This window comes from Cyprinodon variegatus, unplaced genomic scaffold (assembly GCF_000732505.1).
Source record: "Cyprinodon variegatus isolate N-32 unplaced genomic scaffold, C_variegatus-1.0 Scaffold210, whole genome shotgun sequence".
NCBI classification, from domain to species: domain Eukaryota; kingdom Metazoa; phylum Chordata; class Actinopteri; order Cyprinodontiformes; family Cyprinodontidae; genus Cyprinodon; species Cyprinodon variegatus.
The window spans coordinates 1,018,006-1,036,870 of NW_015150663.1; the positions used below are offsets into that span (position 1 = coordinate 1,018,006).

The 18,865-nt window shown below is 38.0% G+C and overlaps 1 protein-coding gene across 2 annotated transcripts in view; it reads left to right on the forward strand.

Moving 5' to 3' along the window:
• The first annotated feature begins 513 nt into the window (after positions 1-513).
• LOC107088225 (protocadherin alpha-C2-like) overlaps positions 514-18,865 on the forward strand; it is a 42,656-nt gene continuing 24,304 nt past the window's right edge. The window contains exon 1 of one of the 2 annotated variants that reach the window (XM_015380248.1): positions 514-2,997. In XM_015380248.1, coding sequence (XP_015235734.1) covers positions 628-2,997 — 2,370 coding nt within the window. In that variant the 5' untranslated portion in view covers positions 514-627. Of the gene's footprint in view, positions 2,998-6,529; positions 9,038-18,865 lie in introns of those variants that run through there. The other variant, XM_015380247.1, reaches the window with a different exon arrangement.

Sequence of the window (18,865 nt, forward strand, 5' to 3'; positions counted from 1 at the left end):
TATTACATGTCACAGAAAACAAATCGCATATAATTTGCGATAAAAAAAAGTTTTTTTATTTTTACATAATTTAAAATCAGTCTTGACCCTTTTGAAATGCTTTTCATGGTACTGATTCCTCCTACCTGGTTTCATGCTCTCTGGCGCCATGCTGTCTGGCTTCGGATCGAAAAAAACTAAAGTTGTTAAACTGTTTTTTTATTAACTGTGATGGCTTGTTGACATTCTTTTTTCATTGAATATGTTTTTGTTATTGTTGATGTTAATTTAATGTGCAAGGGGCTTTCTTTCCATATATATTTTTTTGGTATAATATTATTTTGACGTGATTTAATATAGTGTCTTTCATGTGTTAACTGTGAAATGTGTCCCGTTGTATGAGCTACCCTAACTTTGGTACATTTCATACAGTTTATGGTTTCAACACGCGGGGTCGTTGATGACCGTGTTTTTGAGAGCAATATCCCTCTTTCTTTTCTTGCGTCACAGCGCACTGCGTGCTTTGTCATAGAAGCAGAAACGATGGCTGGAAGAGGGGGAGTGGAATCATTAGCTATACAAGAGTAACGATCGAGTGGCGTCCATGTAGAAATATTTGAGGATCCTTTCTTATCTCTTTAGTCAGCGATGGACATGAGAAAGAATAATGGGATTCTATTTTTGCTGCTCGTGTTTTTTGCATCGGACTGGTCTGAAGCCCAGATATCCTACTCTGTCAATGAGGAGGCGGACAAAGGAACTGTACTGGGAAACCTCGCAAAGGATTTAAATGTCAACGTTCGAGACCTGCAAACCAGGAGTCTAAATATTGTGTCGGGACACAGTAAGAAATACTTTGAGGCAAATCTTAAAACAGGAGATATTTATGTTAATGAGAGAATAGATCGTGAGGAGCTTTGTATAAACATTGTTAAATGCACATTAAACGTCGAGGCAATACTGAGTGATCCTGTGATACATAGGCGCATAGAGGTGTTAATTAGTGATATAAATGATAATGCGCCTGCGTTTGAGGAGGAATCGTTTGTTCTCAACATTTCTGAATCCTCACCAGTGGACGAGCGCTTCTTGTTGCCTTTGGCAGTCGATGCAGATTCAGGCAGCAATTCTGTGAAGATTTACAAGCTCAGTGTAAACGAACAATTCGCCCTGGATGTACAGAGAGGTGGAGAGCACGGTGCATCTGCTGAATTAGTGCTACTAAAAGCTGTAGACCGAGAAAAGGAAGCGGTTATCAAATTAATTCTCACTGCTATAGATGGAGGTAGACCTCCTAAATCCGGAACTGTACAGATTATTGTTAATGTTTTAGATGCCAATGACAACTCGCCATCTTTTGGCAAACCTCTGTATAAAGCTCGCTTAAGTGAAAATGCTCCAGTCGGAACGGAAGTTATTCAGCTTGATGCCACAGATCTAGACGAAGGTGAAAATGCAAAGATAATTTATTCTTTTGTAAAACGTGCCACCTTCAATCCCACTGAAACTTTTTTGATAAATTCAGAAACGGGTGCAATCAGCCTTAAAAGAAATTTAGATTATGAAACACAGTCAGCATATGAAATACACATACAAGCAGCTGACAGAGGTCCCACATCTATGAGGTCAAATACAAAGCTGTTGGTTGAGGTAATTGATGTAAATGATAATACCCCTGAAATTATTGTAACATCACTGATGAGCCCAATTAAAGAAAATGCTGAAGCAGGAAGCGTTGTGGCTTTGGTTAAAGTGATAGACAAAGACAGTGGCAAGAGTGGTCAAACCAGCTGTAAACTGCTTGGTTCAACACCTTTTAAACTAAAGTCTAATTATAAGAGTTATTACTCTTTAGTTGTAGATGGGCCACTTGATCGAGAAATACATGACTCATACAACGTCACAATTATAGCTTATGATGATGGTGTCCCATCTCTTTCCAGCAACAGCGTTATTAATATACAAGTTTCTGATGTCAATGACAACGCTCCTCGTTTCCTCGATTCTGCTCTTAATATTTATGTGAAGGAAAATAATCCAGTGAGAGAACGTATTTTTATTATAAGTGCAGTAGATCCTGACATGAATGAAAATGCCAGAGTAACTTATTCATTAGAAGGTGATTCAAAAACAATTCCTGCAACTTCATTTGTAAACATCAACTCAGAGACTGGAGAAATAGTCAGTCTGCAGTCTTTTAATCATGAAGAGTTAAAAATATTTCAGTTTAGAGTTAAGGCCACGGACTCTGGCGTGCCGCCACTTAGCAGCAACGTAACAGTTAATTTATGCATTCTTGATGAAAATGACAATAATCCAACTATTTTAGCTCCCTATTCTGAGCATGGATCTGTTAACAGTGAGACCATCCCTTATTCTGCTGAAGCAGGATACTTTGTAGCAAAGATAAGGGCTGTGGATGCAGATTCTGGATACAATGCGTTGCTTTCATATCACCTGTCTGAGCCCAAAGGAAATAACCTGTTTAGGATCGGAACAAGTACTGGTGAAATCAGGACTAAGAGAAGAATGAGTGACAATGACTTGAAAACCCACCCCTTGGTGGTTCTGGTTTCAGATAATGGAGAACCTTCTCTGTCAGCTACTGTGTCTATTGAAGTGGCAGTGGTTGAAACCACAGCTGATGAACAGACTCAGTTCAGACATGTGCCCTTAAAGAACGACAATTTCTCGGATTTGAACTTGTATCTGCTGATCGCCATCGTGTCAGTGTCTGGGATCTTTCTGCTGAGTCTAATCAGTTTAATAGCTGTCAGATGCCACAGGACTGGCAACGATTTCAGCAGATACAGCGCCCCCATGATCACCACCCACCCTGACGGGAGCTGGTCTTACTCTAAAGCTACCCAGCAGTATGACGTGTGTTTCAGCTCAGACACAATGAGGAGTGATGTAGTGGTTTTCCCCGCACAATTTCCACCTGTAGATGCTGAACTGATCAGCATTAATGGAGAAGATACATTTACCAAAACTCAGACGCTACCAAACAAAGAAAAGGTAAGATATGCAGAAAGAGCATTGGTCTAAGACTTTTAGTCTCTGTCACAGCAAATAATACATTTAGGATAATCGATTAGTTAATCTTAATCCTTTTATTTGCACAAATAAAACTTCCCTATGGTTATTATTATTATTTTTTTTACTTTCTGAAACGACTTATCAATAGTATAAAGTGCAAAATCAAGCAAGATCTGACTGAAAACGTTGTGCAGTTTACTCTGTCCATGGTGCTGAATGTCTGGCATTGTTAGGTGTAAAAACAGCTTTGTTTTAAACTGCCTTTAAAATTTGTGCTTTAAAATGCACAGCTCTTCTGTAGCCCTTTGTGCACTTAATGTATATGTTGAACATTTTTCGTTTCCATTCTAATGTTTTATAAACATCTCTGAAATTATAACTGAAAGAAAATTTTATTATATGTTTTTATATTTCAAAAACATCAGCTGGTGTCGCTGGAGACCACACATTTACGAATGACCTCAGTTTTTTTTTTCTTTCTTTTTTTTTTTTTTCCAGACTCCTCCTCCCCACCTCCTCCCCAAATTTAGCGATGGATGACTTGGGCTTTGTGAAACACGTTCGATAAAGCACAGATTGGATACAATATGATGTGCTCTATAAAGCAAACGTGTTACAAATTTTAAATAATTTTTTTGTCTTGGTAACAATGGGACGTGAAGGACAAAGAAACACAATATGGATACATATCTGGGCTCTGCTTTATTTCTGTGGAATCTCTACAGCGCAGCTCTCGTTCTCCGTTTACGAGGAGGTTGACAAAGGAACAGTGGTAGGAAATCTTGCAAAGGATTTACAAGTCAGTCTGAACGAGTTGGAAAAAAGGAATTTACAAATTATTTCTGGGACTTCTAAATCGTATTTCGACGTGGATTTGAAAACTGGTACGCTGTATGTTTGTAACAGGATTGATCGCGAGGAGCTTTGTCCAAACACAGCAAAATGTGCCCTTAATATAGAAGCCATGTTGAGCAATCCGGTGCATCTTTATCGCATAGAGATTCAAATTACTGATATAAACGATAATGCGCCATCCTTTCGTGAAAAGGAAATTACTTTGAACGTTTCAGAATCTTCTTTTAGCGGGGAAAGATATTTATTACCCATGGCAAACGACGCAGACAAGGGGAGCAACACGGTAAAAGGCTATAAGCTGAGTCCTAATGAATATTTCTCACTTGACGTACAAAGTGGAGGGCAACACAGTGAGTCTTCCGAGTTAGTCCTGCAAAAATCTTTAGACAGGGAGAAAAAAGCAGCTATTCGCTTGATTTTAACAGCTTTTGATGGGGGCAAACCTGCCAAGTCAGGGACATTAACCATCAATGTAAACGTTTTGGATGTAAATGACAACAGTCCGATATTTAGTCAGTCTTTGTATAAGGCTCAGGTCCTTGAAAATACCCCGTCTCAGTCTCCCGTCCTCACTGTTAGTGCTGCCGATTCAGACGAGGGACTAAACGGTGAAATAGAATATTCATTTATTCAGCGAGGAAATTTGAATCCAGGTGCTTTTTTCTCAATAAACCCAGAAACTGGTGAAATAATTGTGATTGGAAAGATAGACTATGAAATAAATTCAGCCTATGATATCCGCATACAAGCCAGAGATAAAGGAACACCTTCACGGAGTGCGCACGGTAAAGTTTTAGTTGAAGTGATTGATGTAAATGACAACATACCAGAAATTGTAGTAACATCCGTGATAAGTCCAGTTAAAGAAGATGCGGACACGGGAACAGTTGTTGCCCTGGTGACTGTGACTGACAGAGATAGTGGAAAAAATGGTCTCACCAGTGCTAAAGTCGTTGGTTTGGTTCCCTTGAAGCTTAAGCTAAACTATAAAAATTATTATTCATTAACAGTAGATGGGCCGCTTGACAGAGAAAGTGTTTCTTACTATAACGTAACCATTTCAGCTGTGGATGAGGGAAACCCACCTCTTTCTAGTAGTACTGTTATTCAGGTTCAAATTTCCGATGTTAATGACAATCCCCCCCTTTTCTCTGAGTCCGTGATAAATGTTTATATAAAAGAGAATACTGCTGTTGGAGCTACTATTGCAGTTATAACAGCACATGACCCCGACGAAGCAGATAATGCAAAAGTAATCTATTCATTATCTGGTAACTTTTCAAAAAATATTCCTATAACCTCCGTTCTAAACATAAATGATCAAACAGGGGATCTAATCTGTCTCCAAACTTTTAACTATGAAGAGGTTAAAACATTTCAGTTTAAAGTTCGAGCAAATGACTCTGGTGTTCCTCCGCTAAGTAGCAACGTGACTGTTAATGTATTAATCCTCGATGAAAATGATAATAATCCGACGATTCTAGCTCCGTATTCTGAGCATGGCTCCGTTAACAGTGAGACCATCCCTTATACTGCTGAAGCAGGGTACTTTGTAGCTAAGATCAGGGCTGTGGACGCAGATTCTGGATACAATGCGCTGCTTTCGTATCACCTGTCTGAGCCTAAAGGAAACAACCTGTTCAGGATCGGAACCAGCACCGGGGAAATAAGAACTAAAAGGAAAATGAGTGACAACGACCTTAAAACCCACCCCTTGGTAGTACAGGTTGCTGATAATGGAGAACCTTCACTGTCAGCTACTGTTTCTATGGAGGTGGTCGTGGTTGAAAATACCGCTGATGTCCAGACTCAGTTCAGACATGTGCCCTTGAAGAACGACAACTTCTCTGATTTGAACTTGTATCTGCTGATCGCCATCGTGTCAGTTTCTGTGATATTTCTGCTCAGTCTCATCAGTCTAATAGCTGTCAGATGCCATAGAACAGACAAAAGTTTTGGAAGATACAGCGCCCCCATGATCACCACCCACCCTGACGGGAGCTGGTCTTACTCTAAAGCTACTCAGCAGTATGACGTGTGTTTCAGCTCAGACACACTGAAGAGTGATGTAGTGGTTTTCCCCGCTCCGTTTCCACCTGTAGACGCTGAACTGATCAGTATTAATGGAGGAGACACTTTTACTAGAACACAGACTTTACCAAACAAAGAAAAGGTAAGAAATACAGAACTGTAATTTAATTACGTATTCCCCATATTACAATGTTCTATTCAGAGAATATTGTTCAAACAACTACCCGATTATCCCCTTGATCAAAAATAAATATTTTTAATTTGTTATCCATAATATTACTCATTTAAGCCTTAAGGAAGACATTTTTTTTTCAAAATGTTTGAATGCTGTTATGTATCCCCTTCTTTATTCTTGATACCTGTTTTTTTCATCCAGCATATAACCACTAACATTTTCTAAACGGCGTTTTTTCTCCCTTTCTATATCTCAGAGGAAAGTGTCAATTTAAAGATTTAGAAAATCATTGTATTTTTTTTTATTCAAGATGAATTAATAATTTAAAATCATAATAATTTGAAATGTATTATATTTCTAATCGCCACAAGATGTCACCACCAACTTTGAGAGATTTGACAATTTTTTATTCTCATGCAACGCTCCTCCCTTAAAAAAGGGCAGGAGACTCTTTGTTTGCGTAGCAGTAAAGAACGTCTGCGCCACTGAAGGGCTCTAATTCTATACAATGACCAAGATATAAAAGCCCTGGAATTATATTTTTAGTTGATTTGTTGTTTTTTGTCGGGCATGGACATAATGCGTCGGAAAAGGACTGAGCTGGTTTGGATTTATATATTTTTTGTATTGCATATACTGATGTTCGCAGCGGGACAGATTGTATATTCCGTCACGGAGGAGTCGAGTCCTGGAACAACTGTTGGAAATCTGGCAAAGGATCTGCAGTTAGATGTACAAGAATTAGAAAAAAGACATTTTCAAATTTCGGGACCTCATAAGAGCTATTTTGAAGTGAACATTAAGACTGGAGCACTACTTGTGAAGGGGAGGATAGATCGAGAGGAGCTGTGTGGTCGTAAAGTCAAATGCTCCCTGGAAATGGAAGCCATTGTGAACGCTCCGCTCAATCTCTATCGCTTTGAGATTAAAATCGTGGATATAAATGACAACACACCGTATTTTAGGATACCCGAGATTGTTTTGAACGTGTCTGAGTCTGCTTTTGCCGGAGAAAAAAATGCTCTTCCGAAGGCTTTTGACGCAGACGTTGGTGGTAACGCAATTAAGGCTTATAAACTCAGCCACAATGATTTTTTCACGCTGGACCTACAAAATGCAGGCGATCCAACCTCGACCCCTGAAATAGTTTTGCAGAAACCTCTAGATCGAGAAACGAAGCCAGTTATAAAGTTAACTCTGACAGCTATAGATGGGGGTAAACCTGCTAAATCAGGGACATTACTCATAACTATTAATGTGGAAGATGTTAATGATAATATTCCAGCATTTGACAAACCTCTGTACAAAGTCAGAGTGCCAGAAAACACACCACCAGGCACAACTGTGATATCTGTTCATGCTCAAGATTTAGACGAAGGATTAAATGGAGAAATACAATATTCTATAATAAACCAAGATGATGAAAACGATGTCAGTAAGTTCCATATTAACGAAATAACAGGAGATATAACTATTAAAGACGAGTTGGATCACGAGAGGAACAATGCTGTTGAACTTAGAGTCCAAGCAAAAGACAAAGGATCGAATTCAAGAGCCTCTCATTGTAAAGTACTAATTGAAATTTCTGACATAAATGACAATCCACCAGAAATATCAGTTACATCATTAGTGAACCTGGTGAGGGAAGATGCACCATTTGACACAATGGTTGGACTTTTAACAGTGAAGGATCCAGACGCGGATAAAAATGGAGTAATTCAGGTTAAAATAGTTAATTCTGTTCCTTTTAAAATCAAGAACACTTATAAAAATCATTACTCTTTAGTGGTGGATGGTATGCTTGACAGAGAAAAAGCCTCTGAATATAATATAACAATAACTGCCACGGACGAAGGGCTTCCACCTCTCTCCAGTACTAGCGTTATTACGGTCCATGTATCAGATGTCAATGACAACGCACCACTTTTTAAGGAACCAGTTATACATATTTTTGTCAAAGAGAACGGACCAATAGATAATGTAGTGTATACCTTAACTGTAAATGACCCTGATATTGATGAGAATGCAAAGGTAGTGTTTTCTGTAATTGGTAACAGCAATAATCAAATGAACAGCGATATAGGGGCAATGATTAGCGTTAAAGCAGACACTGGAGATATAATCAGTCTGCAGTCTTTCAACTATGAGGAAGTAAAAAGCTTTCAATTTAAAGTTCAAGCCACAGACTGCGGTGTTCCTCCTCTTAGCAGCACTGCGACAGTTAATGTATTAATTCTCGATGAAAACGATAACAATCCAAGCATTCTAGCTCCTTATTCTGAACATGGATCTGTTAACAGTGAGACAATTCCATATTCTGCTGAAGCAGGATACTTTGTAGCAAAGATCAGGGCTGTGGACGCAGACTCTGGATACAATGCGCTGCTTTCTTATCACCTGTCAGAACCCAAAGGAAGCAACCTTTTCAGAATTGGAACCAGTACGGGGGAAATCAGGACTAAGAGGAGAATGAGCGACAATGACCTGAAAACTCATAATTTGCTGGTTCTGGTTTCTGATAATGGAGAACCTTCCCTGTCAGTTACTGTGTCTATTGAGGTAGTGGTGGTTGAAAACACGGCTGACATCCAGACTCAGTTCAGACATGTGCCTATTAAGGACGACAGCTTCTCGGAGTTGAACTTGTACCTGTTGATCGCCATAGTGTCAGTGTCTGTGATTTTTCTGCTGAGTCTGATCAGTTTAATAGCTGTCCGATGCCACAGGACAGATGGAACTTTCAGCAAGTATGGCGCCCCCATGATCACCACCCACCCTGACGGGAGCTGGTCTTACTCTAAAGCTTCTCAGCAGTATGACGTGTGTTTCAGCTCAGACACGCTGAAGAGTGATGTAGTGGTTTTTCCCGCACCGTTTCCACCTGTAGATGCTGAACTGATAAGTATTAATGGAGGAGACACTTTTACAAGAACACAGACTTTACCAAACACAGAAAAGGTAAGGCTCATGTTACAATCAGTCCCTTCTGTTAAAGAATATTCACTGTACTATTTCAGTCAGCCCCATCACTGACTGTGTTCCTTTCTGGCGCTGTCCTTAGTGCTGAAATTAGCCAGATCTAGACTTCTTAGAATAGTAATGTATTGCTGAGTTCTTTAACAAATTATAGCACAGACCTGTAGTTGATGTGCCAGCTCACGAAGTTCCTGTGTACAAAAAAAATAATAATCAAGGAAATAAGCCAATCAAATTTCTTAATAGAGCACAAGTGTAACACAAACAGAAACGTTTTACAGCAAAGTATTTCTACATGTACAGCTATTGAATATACTTTAGCTACAACAATAATAAGCTTAATATGTTAGACAGAAATTGCTGTTTTCAGATACAAAGATAACTCATGACTCGATTCAAAAGCTCGTATTATGGACATGTGTCCATCCATTCATCTGTCCGTCCATTCATCCATCCATCCATCTCCTAGTCCCTCACGGTTAAAGAGGAAAAGTATCTTCTAGTTTCTGCTTGCTATAAAAAGCAGTCTGACAATTAAGGAAAAAATCCAAAAGATATTAATCACGATTTTGTTCCTTCCTGATCTTAACTTCCCTGATAACCATCTAATGATTATCATTTAACTCACCAATCTGAACTGCTTGCTAACAGCCCAATTTGAGAATTAGGAGCTTAACACCTAATAGTCATAGTCTAAAGAAAATAAAGTAAAAATAGGCTTGTCGTAGAAGTTTAATATTTATTAGCAAGACCAAAAGATAGTAACTGCAAAGCAATATTTTTTTTTTAACTGAAGGAGATATTTTCTTAGCGCATGAAATGTTGATCTTGATGTTATGACATATCATCTGTTATTTCTGACATCCGAGTAAGATATGTCATGGTGTTGGGACACTGGCAGAAAGGACAGGGACGCTAAGCTAAATACATGAAATCCTGTAAGAAACCTTAAAGAATCTGCAAAAAACTGTAGACGTTATTATGAATGCATCATAACTTCTTTACTCACTTCTGTCACAGGTGGCAGCCCCAAGTATTGCTGAATATTTGGTACCTACAATGTCTGGGATTTACTGGGATTGTTTCTCACATTTCTCATACTTGGATGGCTTTGACTTGAAATACAATAATTTAAGCAATGAAATATATATTACACAGATATATCATTCAGCTTTAATGTTATATAATAATAATAACAATCAAGGTTTTGTTCTTTGCAACAGTTGATTTTGGATCTATAATACTTACCTGTTTACGCAGTGCCCTGCCTGAATGTCTAACATTTTATATTTACATATATAAGTATGCTTATATATGTAAATATATGTGTGTGTGTTAGTGTGGGCATGTATTTGTCACCTGATGGAGACAATTTCTCAGGAATATGCTACCTTTTGGGGACATTGAGGGACTTGTGGGGACGAACAGCTGGTCCCCATTCAGAAGTGTTCTATTCTTGGGCAGGAGGTTAGGTTCGGAACTAAGGTATGAATTGAATTTAGGTTAGGTTTAGGCAGTGGTGGGCTGTGAGGGCCTTTGAGGCCTTCACTGCATGCCTAAGATCAATCAGAAACACTAACCTACATTCACAACCTAAACTTTAACTTTATTCCCTTCAATTGTATTAATCCATTCCAAATAATCCATTCTCTTAATTTTGTAACGTTTCTCTTGGCTGCCATGCTTTCATGACTTTAATGTTGTTGCTACATTTTTAGTCCAATCAGATATCAGCCTCTGTGTGTTGCAATGTTAATCAAATCTGCAAAGAGCCTTCAGAATCAGCTCTGCTAGTTGCTCTGAACTTAATATTCATGAGGAACGTTTTCTTCTACCAATCAGATTTCAGATTTGCCCACATGGGCCAACTACAGGGCCCACCCTTACGTGACCATTTTCTGTCCTCTGATTGGTCAGTTAGAGCAAAACATTTACATCCAAGCAATGGACGATCTGCACTTTAGATCTAAAAGTTTTCTGGCCTTAATGGCTGTTACTAAATGGAGATACTAAGACTTCCTGCACAAAGACAAAACAGTGGATTTTGTTTATAAAATATCAGCATCTCTGGTGAGTGTGATGTACTTTATTTTCATGCTTTATGCGCTATTTTATCTGGTATTTAGATGCATATTGAATCTGAACTGCTACTGATGTAAATGGTGCAGAGCTGGGGTTACAGAGTAAAGGATTACGGTTGTTTTAGCTGGGCTTCTTACTTAACTTATCTCTGTATTCATCCTCTTGGTTATACCTGTGCTTCTTTCATTTCATATTTAAATAATATTGGTGGTTTCTGTTCATCAATTAAATGCTAAAGTAGTGCTATTAACCTCTTGACACCCACTGTTGCAAAAAGGGAAGCAAAAAGAATATATATATATATATGTATAAAAAATATATATATACATAAATATACATTCATATATATGTATAAAAAAATATATATATATATATATATCTATATATATATATATTTTTTTTTTTTCTTAAGGGATAAGCAGTAGATTAAGTTGAGGGGTGCCCACTGAAGACCTAGGTACCATATGCACCACCCACCACTAGGTTTAGGCATGTGTTGGTAATGGTTAGTGTCAGGGTGTGGGTTAGGCTTTTGAAGTGAGTGGGAAATGAATGGAAGTCAATGGAAGGTCCCACAAGGATTTCCTTTATTTAGCTTCACCGTTCTTTACCTCAACTCTGACAAGCATCCCTTTCCTTTCTGCAAAAGTGTTCCAACGGCGTGACAATAATGGCATCTTGTTTTGGACCCTGCAGTGTTTGTTTGCTTCACAGAGTACTTGTTGGTTAAAAAGTTCAATTTTTGATCTCATCATGCCTGATCACAAATTTGATTCCAACTTCTTCCTCCCTTATGTCTTATGTCACAAGGTCTAATGCACAACCATCTACTGTTACAATAGAGATTCTGGTTTTGAAAAAAAAAAAGTGATTTTCTGAAAATAAAATCTCAATATATTAAGATATTTGAAGATTTTGCTTTAATGCATTACTGGAAAAAAAATGTGACAGCACCATGATTGTAATGTGTGTATTTCTTCTGTAACTAAACATACAATATATTCCAAAAATAATACTTTTACATTTTCCTTTTTAAGTAATAAGAACTTAAGCTTTATTTAGGATATATTATTACTATGTGAGATATAAATCAATTTAGCATAAACTGAAGGTGCCTATGACTTAGGGTACATTAGTTGAACTAGGTGAGAAATGTTATTTTCCACCCTGTCTCAAATAAGAGCCAAGCACATTTTTGCAGATTTAGGTTTGCAGTTACTGTTTGTTAGAGCTGTTGCATTTTTGTTCTCTTGTAGATTTTCTCATCCGGTTGCTGTTGCATTTTTTTGTTTAATTTTAGTTTAAACTCACATCTAAACAGAGTATCAGTCTTCATATCCTGTGGCTGCTACTTACTAAGCACTATATATCTGTAGCTGTTTACCTTTTTAATCATATGATGCACTTATATAGATTTTTAAGACTGCATTTTTCTGTGTATTTTTGCCCACCAGTCTCGTTTTAATAGGCTGCTTTTTTGTATCTATTGTTCTTTAACTATATATACCTGAAAATCTTAAAGCACTGTTTGTTAGTAAGGACTGATTCATCCAATTCACAGGCGCTCCTTTTCTCTCGCCTATCCTCCATGCCGCTGACTTTCTCCCCTCCCCCACTTTCACAGTCCCTCTTGGAGAAGGGGAGCAGCTGAAGGAGCTAACAGGAAATTAACTCTATTTCTGTAGACATGCAACCTATCAGCTGTGGAGCGCTGTAAACCTGATTTAATATGTTTTCATTACTAGCCTTAATGTATTCACAAAACAAACCTCCGCGTCAAACCAAGTGGGTTTTGGTACAGAGGCTCTTCGTGCAATATTTTTTTCTACATGTCTCTGCCATTGAGGCTCAGTGGCACACTGTTTCGATGATATGACCTCATTTCAGGGAGTGGTTCAGGGTAAAAAGCGTGTCGTAATCTGTCAAACCTCTGTCATATAGTTTATTTGTTGAGGGGAATATTGAATCGCTGCTATTTCCTCTCACACACACCGTGACTATTGCGATCTATGACTCTGAGGCTCTCAGCATCATTTAAGTGGGTCAGCGAGAGATTTAAGCACGACAACACGCTAGTCGCCATCTGACTGAACTTGTATTTGCTGTGCAGCTTTTTAGTCCGATACAGTAGGTGCACAATCTTGTTTATACGCAAGCTCCACAGCAATGTCTGGAACTGCTTCTCTGTCTGATTCAGCTGGTGAGCTGTATGCTGCGGCATGCTCTCAGTGTTTGAGGTAGAAAGTGGGGGAGGGGAGGTAATTTTCCGCTACCCTTTGCAGTAGCGGCAGGAGAGAGCTTCTGTTCCGATCGAGGTATCAGCTCAGTTCGGCCCAGCTCTCCCTCCTGTTTGACTCTGCAGCTGGGCGGGGCCGGACACATCCCAATGTCAATCAAAGCTAAACCGGCGTTTTAAAGGGCAGCAGGAGAGGAGGCTTTTATATATATATATATATATATATATATATATATATATATATATATATATATATATATATATATACATATATATACAGGCATCAATTCTAGGTGCTTCTGAAAATCCTGTGTTTATATTAGAGAAAACCTCATTATATTGAGTGCTGATTTATCTGCATTTCAGCATAAAGCAGTCTATAGGCTGCTGGTTGTCCATATGATCAAATCTTCCAGCTTTGTCTCCCTTTGTGCTGTGAGAGGAACTACATAATTGATTCCTTAGTACATTATGGTTGCTGGAGCTCTCAGCTAAAAGCTTTGCAGCATATGGATTGGTCTCCTGCAGCAGAGGCTTTTAACTACAAGTCATTTACAGGGATCGGCAAAACAGCTGGGCTAAATGCATGATATACATATGTCCTCATCCTATGTATAAACATGTGTGTGTGAGTGGGGGGGGCGCAGCATCTCCATGAATTGGCTTTGCTGTGTTGCTCTTCTGACGTGACCTAATGTCTCACTTCCTGTTTTTCATTATTGACAAGGGTGTGTCCTTTGTGTGAAAGGGAGGTTAGGTTGCCATGGAGACTGTCTCTTGGCTGAAATGAAATGATGAGCCAGTCCGTTTCCAGGGAGCTGCAGTGGTACCCTCCCCCACTCTCACTTCTATCCCAGCATGTATCATATGTATGCAAGCTGGAAGGAAACCACATGGATAGAACAGGATGCAGAAATGAATTAGGGGAGAAGGAGAGAGAGAAAAGGAGATAAAAGCTTTATAATAGTATGCAGCATCCTGTAACAGATTGAGTTTTAACTGAAGATAAAAATAAGTACATTAAACAAACAAGGTAAAGAGAGATTAAAAATTTGCTTGTTCTGATTGCTGATTAAAAAATTATGAGAAGACACAAATAGAGCACAGACTTTAGCCAAGGACTTAAGATAGTGAGAAAAAAAAACTCTGCTGCAAGGATGTTATGCTGAAAAACATATTAGGAGCACAACCTAAAGCACATTCTTACATTTGGTCATACATAAAAAGAGGCACTTATCATAATTTCCATACTTTCAATCCTCCATCCATGCTTTCTGGCACTGGAATATTTTTTGCCATCATTAAATTAGCTTTGTCATGCTCAACACCGCGGGATCCATCCTCACCAATACAGCAGAGACACAAAGCCAAGGCTTCCTCTGAGGAAAGTATCCAAAGCCTGCCTGCATTTTGTGATAGCTTTCTTTAGTACTGCTGTGAGGATTTGTTTGATTCATGGCAGGATCAGGACATGCAAGAAGCTGTTTAGCCAGTGTTTGCTCCCGCAGGGTGCGGATTTCTGCAGCTTTTTGTTCTCTGATGACCTTTATTTCTAAAAGAAAGGTGCATGTGGGATTAGGACAAACATTCCTATTGAACATCTTTACTGTATGCTTGCTTTTTTTACCAGAGTGAAAGGGACTTTGGGTTATTGTTAAACTTCAAATGGGTCAATTCTTCTAAAGCAACGAGATCACGACTGTCTTGGTATGATAAAACAAGCAGAGTTTTGGAGGGTAAAAATACCTTTAAAGTGTTTTATTTTAATTTTTTAATATTTAGTTGTGCATAATTTTAAACTGATATATGAAAATAAATATTGCTCAAATAAACCATATTCATACAAGGTGTCTCATAAATGCAGAGCTTGACACAGCTTTTCTTCTTTTATTGGATTGTATGGCCTTATTTTCACCTCTTCAGTGTGTCCTGTCTTTTTAATCCAGCTTTGTCAGTACAGTCTCTGCCCTAGAATAGATAAAGAACTTGACTACCAGCATGGAATGACGTCTTTAGAGCCCCCCCTCCTAAACACACACTGTCATAGATGAGATTATGCTTTAGTACTTTGGCTTAATGAAAAAAGCCTGGTTGGATGAGCATAAGAGGGAAATGTCACATGTCCAATTCTTGCACTTCCAATTTATTCCAACAGAGGGAACAATTTCTCTGTCTCTCCCACCTCTTGCTCAGGCTGCCTCTGCTTTGACAGAGAGATTAACTTTTTAAAGCTGTTCTCATTGACCTTTTTTCTTTCTGACTGATACCTCCTGCTACACAGCTGCATTCAGATTTCATGTAATGTGTTTTTGGTGCTACTGATTTAAAGATCCCAAAATTGCCAAAGGTATTATCAATTTTCCGTTCTACTCACTTATTTCTTATTTGGCATGATCACATTAGTCAAAACTATTTAAGCTGGACATTATATTTATTATTTATTAGAAAAAGAAAAAAGGGGGCTGTTGGCCTTGTGGTTAGAGCAGTGCTCTTGTGCTTTGAGAAGGCTCCAAGTACCCGATTTGATCCCCACAGCCTGTACTCTGGCTCCCTGAGCAAGACCCTTAACCTCACACTGCTCCCTGTGTGCCGCACAGTAGCAGCCCACTGCTCCCCAAGGGGATGGGTTAAATGCAGAGAGTGAATTTCTCCAGTGTGAAATTAATAAAGTTAACTTATTTATTATTTTACTTATTATTTATTATTGCAAAACCTTTGGAGGAACCACCTTTTGCATTCAAATAATAAGGTAGATCTTTTAAATGAATCACTGCTATTTTTCCTCATCTGTATACCTGTTACCATTTTGGTATCTGAGGTTTACGGTACAAGTGTTGTCATATGTCTCTGTATATCAGGCTTTGACAGCAGCATGATCAAATTGAAGGCTTGGAGGCAGAAGTCTTTGATGAGGGGAAAAAAGAAATCCACATCTCTCTACCCTTTTCTCATAACTGTTTACTAAAAGGCAATGCATGCTTCACTTCCCTGTTCCAATTTGCTTATCAAAGCTCTTGGCTGTAGAAGGCAGTTTTCTGGCATTTAAAATCACGGAGGACAACTGCAAACTAGCTTTCGACATTTATTCAGACAAAATGATCCTGTCCTTAGATAGCATTCTACACTGCCAGTGTGAGTGCACACAGACCCACAGGCGCAAATGCCCTTTATGTTTGCATGGCTGCTTCTGTTTGTATGTGGTGACTGAGGGAATGACGTAAGGAGTCGAGCTTCATGATAGCCCACTCATCACTTGTTACTTTGTAGATTTTCTTTTGTACTCTGACTCAATAAAATGGGGAATTCCACAGAAAAGGCTCCAAGGAGATCTAATATAAATGGCTTTTAGAGTGGCTGCTTACAGTATTAATGAGGTTGGACAGAACATTATTAATCTATTGGGCATACTGCATAATTGATGATATTAGGGGTTTTCATCCTTGGGCAGATACAGTGAAAATGGAAGAAGATCCCCCTTTGTATCTGAAATACATGTCTTATGTATAGCCATCTCTTTTTTTCAAACTTACTTTCTATATATTTATCTATCTGCAAATATTTAAATAAGTTATAACATTAAAACATTTTCCCCTGAGCCTTCCCTCTGCTAGAGCAGCAACAGACTCAGCTGAGCATGCAGCAAAATCTAGCGCATACCTGGGAAGGTGACAAAAGCAATAGCAAATGATGAATAGACTCAATTTATACAGTTTCTGTAGTCATACTGACCATTTTAAGTGGTTTACACAATATTTACCCAAACTGCACATAGAACCAAGCACATATTTATACAGTGATACATATACAGCAGGCAACTGTCCTCTGGAGGTTTAGGAATTAACGAAAGGGAAAATTTTTAAATGAAATATTAGAAACAATTAACTAATTATCTTATTTTAATGATTAGCATCAGCTGAAGTGAGACAGGCATCTGTCTGGATACGGAATATTTTTGATGACATTATCTGCTGCACCCTTGAGTGAAAAAAAATGAATTAGTCTACAGCCGAGAGGCATGCAATTAATGATGGAACAGATGGATGCTTGTGGCATAGGCATTAGGGAGCTGTTCAAAAGTCTGCTATATACATGAATTAGAGAAGCACAGGATGTTATAAAAAAGAGACAGGAAAAGGTCAGTTACAAAAGAAGCTGTTTATTTACTGTTGGCCAGCTAGATGTCACAGGTCGTTATTTTGTTTTTATTGCAGCAAAATGCACAAGTTGATGCATCACACCAGGAAAATATGACAGATGTTATGACCAGGAATCTATATTTATATGTGATCTGTCAAAGATCACACGAGGGTCTCAAAAAAGGGGAAAAAATCCCTTTCACTCAGGTTAATCAGTTAAATTTACATTCTGAGTACCCTGTCATGTAATCACTACTAAGCTTTTATTGTGTATATATTTTCTTGAAAATTGAACAGAGTGTTTCATTTTATTATGAAATTATAGATATAATGAATAGTATACTACATACATGTAACACCGAATGTACTCTTGCATTTTATAAAGGTGTTAAAGTGTATGAAATTGAACATCTGTTTAAAATATTTACAATACATTTAAAAATTGCCAAATTTTCCATCTAGCCTTTACTGCATATAAGACTATAACAGATAACTATGTTAGTCGCATCTAAGTGAGTCACTGTCTTCTCTGTGTTTTCTGGATGCCAAGCGCTGTTATCACTGTGGGCAAATATAGTGTGGGTGAGAGTGGCAAAACACCACAGAAAAGGAATATTGTGGGTGGTTTGACGATCGTCTTGGCCCAGTGGCTGTTGAACCAAAAAAAAAAAAAAAACTTAGAGTTTCACAAGGACACTTCATTCCAAACCTTCAAATGAGAGTTGTGGTACTACTGAGAGAGCAGAACAGTTTATTTTTACCTTTTTAAACCCCTTACCCTTTCATATTAAAGTAGATTTGACTTCTTTAATTTCATAATGCAAATGAATTTAAAAATGCAATTCACTGCAGCGAAAAGTGTTGTGCTATACTTTTTGGGGGAATCGTAATTTAACTTACACAGTATGAAAATGAAAACACCTGTGACTTAAGTTAGTAACATATAAATGTAGTAATTTGAACTCTAATGCCATCTATAGCCTACATTTAAAGAAAAAAAATTAATATGAGTTTCAGTTACTTATCTACAATCAACACTAGCTGTGGCAAAATTGTCTCAGGGATTTGGATATTTCTCTGTTTTTATTTTCATTTTTCTAATTTTTAAAGAAGTACTTACAAAAATACAAAATTTTCAAAATTCCACTGTCTTGACAGAAAAAAAAATAGTAGAAATGTTTTAATACTATTTTATCATGCTATTTTAATTATATAGAAAATATTCCAATTGAAACTGCATGGATACTTTATGTAAAGTGTAAATATGTCCTACATACATGTGTTTGTCCTAAGAACATAAAGATTCTAAGGCTGGTGTTAGACAAGTTTACAAAAAGTACCTATAAAGCTGTCTTC